At 37.8% G+C, this 7,833-nt stretch overlaps 1 protein-coding gene across 1 annotated transcript in view; it reads right to left on the reverse strand.

Moving 5' to 3' along the window:
• Positions 1 to 7,833, reverse strand: part of PDSS2 (prenyl (decaprenyl) diphosphate synthase, subunit 2) — a 135,054-nt gene that overhangs the window by 4,843 nt on the left and 122,378 nt on the right. Inside the window, exon 9 of the mRNA XM_010573449.1 lies at positions 6,962 to 6,997. Within this exon, the coding sequence (XP_010571751.1) occupies positions 6,962 to 6,997 (36 nt within the window). The remainder of the gene's footprint in view (positions 1 to 6,961; positions 6,998 to 7,833) is intronic.

The following is a 7,833-nucleotide window of genomic DNA, read 5'->3' on the forward strand; positions in this document are numbered from 1 at the left end:
CCCCCCCCCAAATCAAAAACAAAAAAAAACCCCCCCCCCCCCCACCCCCCCCCCCCCCCCCCCCCCCGTTTCCTTGAGCATGCGCTGTAGAATAAAAGAACACTGTACCTTTAATTTGAAGTGGAGAAAACTTTAGCCCAATAGAAACTGTGGCAGATAAGCGACTACCAATAGCAGTTTTGGGGAAGAACTTTGGAAACAAAATATGTAAAACTAAACTGTATAAATTGCTTGCCCATTTAGGTATGAGGGGTGCTAGCTTTGTGGATTACCACCTAGCCCTCATCTTTGCGCAAACATGAATTGGAATAAAATACCTCTGGTCTGCATGTATATAGGTGTATATAGTGGGTAAACGACCCCACTTTGGGGACAGCAATCCAACAGAAGTTGCCTCTAACCAGGTTTGGCAACACTCAAGCAGATTCGAATCAATGACCAACACGCCAGGAGGTCCATATCCTATTTTTCCGATGTTTCAACTACACTCTTTTTCCTTCATAGTTAGTTATCTACACACGTATTTTTTTTCTTGAAGCAGTGTGTCCCTGCAGTAAAGATCATCAACCGCTTCTTGGGCTGTGTTAACAAGTGATTTCAGCAAGGAATTACTGCGCCCTATTTGGGGCTTGTGGGACCGTGCCTGGAGTGCTGTGCCCAATTTTGGGCTTCCCACTAAGTGAAAGACACTGCCATACTGTAGCAAGTGCAGTAGGAAGCTACTCTGATGACACGGGGCTGGAGCAGTACATGGTCTACAAGGAAATGCTGGGAATTGCTTAGTTCAGCCTTAAGAATAGAAAGCTGTTCTTGCTGTCCCACCCACCTCATGGGCAAGGAGTCAGAACTGGACTCTTCTCAGAGGTGTACATGGAAGGGATGAGAGGCAACGGGCACAGGTTGCAGCACAGAAATGCTGATTAGACCCAAGGAAATACCTTTCCACCAGGAGGGAGGTCAAGCACTGGAACACGTTGCTCAGGTTGGCTGTGAAACCTCTGTCCTTGCAGATAATCAAAACTCAACGGAGCAAACCAGTACTGGCTCTGCTTTGAGCAAGAGGTTGGACCAGACATCCCCCAGAGGTCCCTTCCAACTTAAATTATTGTATGATTCTGTGAAGAGTTCAAAGTACTACGTTTCCCAGTCCCTTTGTTTTAAAAAGACAAAGAGAAAATTTCTCCTCCATACCCCAGAAGTTAAGTATTTGCCTTTCAGACCAACTGTTCTGGATTGCTGTTGGACAGAATGGCTTGTCTGAGGGCAGAGAGAGGTCAAAGAGGCAAGCTAGGGCTGCTGGATTTTGGAGACTTTTGAATTTTGAAGAATTAAAGGAGACAAAAACTAAGCAGGTGTTCAAGTACAAAGACAACTAACTTCAAGTCTTCTCTGCTGAGATATTTCTGCCTTATTTCCTAGCCAAAGGAAAGCAGTTTCTTTTCAGATAGCTCTACCTGTAAGGAACAACAAATTCGGGGGGGAAGACTCCCTGAATATGTGGTATTTTGCCTGTACTAGACTTCATGTGCAAAGGGAGAATAACAACACTGAAAATCTTGGATTTTTTTTTTTTTGTTGGTCAAACTTAGGATTAATTATTTAAGTGACAAGATATCAACCAGTAACTTCAGATTTTTGTAGTTGTTTTAGAATAATGATCCTAAACAGCTAAATCTGTTATATACTGAAGTCTTCAGATAACATGCATTCTCTCTGATCATGAAGTGACCTAAAACATTCTAAATTTCTGAAGCGCACAGCACTCACTGAAACAAAACGAAACCCCAAACCACAAAATTTAAATTAATCTGTGGCCAAGTGACTGAGTAATGCTCGTAAGTGTTTGCAGTGTTCTGCACTGGCTTTTCTAAATTTGCTTTCTCTTTTGTGGGAACACCATGCTCAATAAGCACTGATGTTTTAGACTGCTGAAATGTTACCTTGTAAAGGTACCGACATGTTTCATAGCTAGTAGATCAATTTTGTCAAATTTTTCCTTTGGTTTTTTTAAGTACCTTGGAATGTCTCAGCATCCACCTTTACAGTTTTTGTGGTTGGAGACAGGGTTATGCCCTTCTCAAAATGGGCTGGACAATGATTCAATTGCATCACTTCATAATGTCCAAGATAATTTTTTTTAAAAATTTTAAATCTTTGTTGGCTATATTCAGCATGATATGCCAGTTGAAATTGGGGCAGTATTACCCAATATTTTCTTAGACACTTTTTCTATACAAAAGGTAAAGAAATGCATCTTTAAAGTGCATAAACACCCTGCAGAAATTTCCATTAGTAGAGTAGGATTTATTTTCCTTACTTATCCGACAAACAGAAAAATTATCTTTTTACTTCAAACTCAAAAACACCCTATCTAGGAAGAGACCAGATCTGGAGAGAGTCAGCCCCAACAGCAGAGGAAAGATGGCCTGCTTACAGGGAACGCTGCTACTCCGGCTGTTACGCAGTTCTTGTAGTACACTTTGCCAAAAAATTATAAGTCATCCTGGGACACTGATTGATTGTACAGCCCTTTAATATTTTAGAAGAGACACCAACTCCTCCTCCTTATGCCTTTCCATGTCTTTCACGATGAACTTAACAAGGCCCACTAGCTTTTAAATCTAAACAATGGTAGTTAAGTGATGCCTTTTTACCAAAAAGCATGACTTTCTTAAATCACATTAATGGAAACATTGATTGTTAATTGTCATCTTGGCATGCACAAGCAACTAACTTGATATTTATGTTAGAAGATGTGATAGTTGTTTGCTTTAATGAAACAAAAGTTGTGCTGGATTCTCACCCCAAAGCAGCCATGGAAAATACCCAGTGATTAAAAACAAAGATGCAACTGATTTTCGGTACTGGATGTACACCTTCTTAATTCAGATATGGTTAATTCCAACAAAGGAGGAAGTTGCTTCTTCTGAATGGTTTTGACTGCTTTTGTAATATTAGTAACCCATATCCCCCCCCCCCCCCCATTAAATCACTGACTATTCTGTTTTTTTAACATATGTAACAAAAGGAACTAATGACAGCGGCTGCTCCAAAATAAACAAGACAAATTTTCATGGAAAACTGCCACAGGTCATAAGCATCTACAAACAATGCTCTGGTTTTAACTGTTTGCTACATTTCAGGAACAAGAGAGTGAACAGTCTATGGCCTACAGTCCCATGACACATCTCATGATGATTCTCTGGCATTTAAACAAACAGAACCACGGGACTGCTCTCATTTATGCCATGGGACTGTAAACCTGCTCTGCAGACAGCACTGCAGCAGGATGAATACACTAACCGTGGTAGTCAACGGTGAGCTGGGGAAGGGGAGCCATGCAGCTCTTGCTAACGCAACTGGATGGCACTGTGTTACTGTCATTTATTAGTTGCATGACAGTAGGCTACCACTGAGAAACCTCCTTGTTTCTGAATATGACCTTTCCCGTTTTTCTTCTCTCCTACCATATGGGAAGTCAAGACATTAGTGCCATGCAGTGAATGAATGGCTGGATCTACCACTTCTTGACTCGCGCTACTTCCACTACTGTACAAAATCTGCTCCCTGTGTTAATGTCACGCTCAGTGTTTCATATGCAAACCAACAAAGTTTGCCACAGTATACTATGCTGATGTACCATATTTTCCATGCCAGTTTGGGATGAAAGGCCTCTATAGCAGACAGCAGAGCAAATGGACAGGGAGACAGTAAAAAAAAAAAAAAAAAAAAGTTTTGCTATGTCCTCTTTCACTTGACTTAATTTATCTTTTCTGAATATTGCATTTAGAAAAACAACAAATCCTTGCAGTAGCATACTCATTGGCTGCAAAATACAGGATTTATTTTTTTATTTAGCCTTATCTTATAATTTTTCCAGGGCCTTGGCTAGAAAACAAGAATTATTCCTAGCTTACTCATTTCTGCTACTAGTTGTGCCTTTGTTACACTCATTTAACGACTGTATAATGCCAAGCACCATTAAGGCTTTGACTTCAGTGGAGAGTTTTTAATCAATATTATAAAATAGTAACAATTGAGAATCTCAATTTGTTGTTTTAGAATTACACAGCTTATCTTGCCTGCAAAGTGGATGTAAAATGGATAAAAGGTTTTTGATTTTAAAAAGTCTTGAGATTTTTGCCAAAATCCCACAGACAAATGAGGGTGACAGGAAAGTTGCTGTCTCTTTCAATGACATACATGAATTTCGTCCCTGCCATATATTGGTACTTTTTCTTTTGTTATCTGAGAAACAATGGTAAAACAGAGCTGAAACTACTTTTTCATCTCTGGAAGAGACTTTCAAACACCACAATGACAGATCAATAATTTGTCTGGATGTGGTGTGATCGTGCAGGGGGAAAGAAAAAAGAGGGAAACTTTTAGATACTAATGCGAGAAAATATATTCAGAAACACAGACTTAAAATAAGTCTTCTGTGATATCAAAGTCCTTCTGATAAAAAGACTGAGAAAAGCTGGGAGAAAAAAAATACTAAAAAATTTTGCAGAACATAGTGACCTTATTGACATGACAGTCTCAGACCTAATTAAATTAATAGAAAATATTTCACTTCTCTATTTATGTCAGAGCCCTCACTAAATTTACTAGTACTATCTAGATATTTTTTTGTCAGTGAAAAAAAATCAGGGATACCATTTTAATATAACATGCATCAAAAGAACAATTCAAAATTCTTGAGCAGTCTCAAAATTGAAATAACATAAGACCTTTGCCTTTTAAGGAGGCATGTTAAATAGGTGGATCTCAATTTCTCAAATTTACCTTCATTCATTATTTTAATTGAAAGCCACAGTGAGTAAGGTAAAATATTCTTAAGCAGGCTAAACAGCTAATAATTTTTGTATACATATATTCATGAATTCAACTAAAGGAACATTTTTGTCTCTACTAAGTGGCACACAAGTTCACAATAAAAATTAAGAAAACAAAAATAATACAAATTTTCAGAAGTTCTACAGCTCGTTTTGGTGACCTACGCTTTTACAAAATTCAAGAGGAGATATTTTGGAGACTCAATAAGAAACAAGCCCCCAGATTTGATTAGGAACATTAAAGTAATTCTAGCAACTGAACAGAAAGATGAGAGGGGACCTTGATGCTGAGGAGACTGAGCAACATGCAGAACACTGACTCTAGTAATGTAGAAATAAAGACAACACAGTAAAGGGCAAAAAAGAAATACTAATTTGTACTGCACAACATGCCTTCTAATCAGCTGTGTGCATGTACTGGCTAAGCTACTATGCTGGGGTGAGCTACAGGTTACTGGGTTCATTTTGTATGGATGTAACTAATGAACACTTTTATTTTAAATGAAGAAACATAGAAGAGAGTGACTTGACATCATAGTTTTGAAACTGACTTCTACAAAACCAAAGTTGATTATTGTTTGAGCTCACAAAAACCATGGAGAATTTTTCACTGTCATTACTAAACCCATAATACCTGTGCTTGTGTAAGAGATGATTACCCAGAGCTAGTAAAATCACGTGCCTTCTGGCTGAAGTCAATTGCTCAAAATACAAAATTTGAAGGGCTTTTTCCCCTTCCTTTCCTTTTATTCAAGTGTCCAAGTTGCTTAAGCGCACTATGAGTTTTTAAATTTCATGGGAAAGATCTAAAATATGAAATAATTTCAGCCAAAATACAGAATACACTGACAAATATTTAAAATATTTAATTCAGTAAAGCAATTTTAGATGCTCTTCTCCCCGCTACCCCCCCTCCCCAAAATTACATTGGGTGGATCACAACTGTAACCATTAAAAAGAGAAAACCCACTCTGGACTTACAAAAGCAAGTACCCTAGCTTAAACATTCATAGAAGTGTCTCACATACTCAGACACATTCAAAGAAGAAGAAATTTAGCGCACTCAGTTTTTTAGAAAGTCACAGTTGTATCAGTTTTCTTCTATGGTAGAAAAAAAACCCTAAAAGCCCAATGATTTTAAATAGCGAGCTAAGGTTGAGATCCTTTTTATGTTCTAAGAGGAATGAAAGACAGAGAGCTTTTTTAATCCAAATTACAAATTTTCTTAATACAGAATAATTATAATAAAAGTCTGACCCGTACTTGTGTGTTAGCCTTCCATACTAGCAGCAATTAGTCATAGCTGTAACACTCTTCAGGCCCCAGTTGAAGAAGCAAGTCTCAATCATGTGTGTGGCTCAATACTTTATATATTATTTCCCACTGATGCTAGAGATAACTGGACCCTCATGATCTACTTAAGACTCAGAAGAAGTCAAGCTTGTGCTCAGTGAGCAAGTTGGGGACACAATGTCATCTTCTGTCTCCACCACAAGCACGCTGTGCTCCAGTATTTAACCAGGGGAACCTTCTCAGCCATCTCCTGCAGCTCTCCAAGAGCTTTATGGTGTCCCAGCTACCTTCAGTAGATATGCTAGTTAGTTCAGGTCTGTCTTTAATATAGAGCAGTCCCAGTAGGAAATACAGTGGTGACTTAGCTAAAAGTTGTAAAGGGGACTGGAAGAAACACAAATTATTATAAAACATCTGTATGTGTATTTTTTAATAGATGGCATGGCATTAAGGTGAAATTTAAAAAAAAAAAAAGTAACAGCATATTCTATGAATATACAGAGACCACTGATGGGAGCTAACCTGCAAATGACTGCAGAAAAAGAAGACAGCAAAAGCCATCAGAAGCCTGGTTTCAAGTTTGGGGAAGTAAACAGGATAAGTAATGGCAAAAAATATTATTAAATAGCCGCATTTGATATTTACAGTACAGCTGACTATTACTGGCTTTTTAAAATCAAGAAATTGCACAAGCCATTCTCTCTCCCTCCATATATACACACATAAATTATAACTTGACTTTAATAAGGAAGTTTCTCTCAACTGTCAAGAATATCCTTGAAAATACTACAAAAAACATTAAAAATGAGATTTAAATACAAGTTACTAACCTTCTTGTAGTCCATTGTATTTCCTTTTCCTTGTGCCTTAAAGAGAAACAGAGATTTTTATATAAGACATTACATACTACAAACTAGAGTTGCAAGAATAAAGAATGCAATTAAAAGAGCTACTACTTTAAATATAACTGACTTTCTTTAGGAATCTGATATGGAAAAACCTAAAATACAGCCAAATGTGTTACCAGCTTATAAAACATGGTTCTGTTTCAGATGAGAGCTGCAGATACTCAATGTAATTTTTAGGTTTTTATTATGACTTGTAGTTAAACATTTGTTGAATCCAAAATGTTTTGGTCTTGAGAAATCTTGCTGTTTGCATTAACTAATCTCTCCCATGAGTTCTGAAATAAACTATACATTGTATCAGCAATAACAGGATTTATTTTCTTAAAAGAGAACTCTCCGTATATGCATAGTGATTTGCACACAGGTAATAGTCTAGAGCTCTCAAAAGAGGATGTCAGGACCATGTCAGCACCATTAGACCTAGGTTAGAGGTGCTTTTGGTTTAGAACTGTATTTAAGTATCAGCATCACCCTTAAGCAGCAGATACAAACAACCTATAACTCCTAACACATTCAGAAAGAAGTATGAATAAATTTTAAATTTCTTCTTGCCCAGATGCAGACAAGTATGTAGTCCAAATTCCTCAATTTTGTCACAGGATGATGAGAACAGAAGATGTCTATGTCTTTCTCACCCAGTGGCAGTGCTCTGCCAGACCCAGAGCATTCCTGCTTAACCGACCTGAAGCCCTTCCCTTAGGTCAGATCCAGCCGTATCATTATCACCTCATCCAACTCCAGCTCTTCTCCTTGCAGGCACATTGAGGGGAAAAAAAAAAAAAAAACAAACCAAA

The sequence above is a fragment of the Haliaeetus leucocephalus genome, unplaced genomic scaffold (assembly GCF_000737465.1).
Source record: "Haliaeetus leucocephalus isolate CR32 unplaced genomic scaffold, Haliaeetus_leucocephalus-4.0 Scaffold384, whole genome shotgun sequence".
NCBI lineage: Eukaryota > Metazoa > Chordata > Aves > Accipitriformes > Accipitridae > Haliaeetus > Haliaeetus leucocephalus.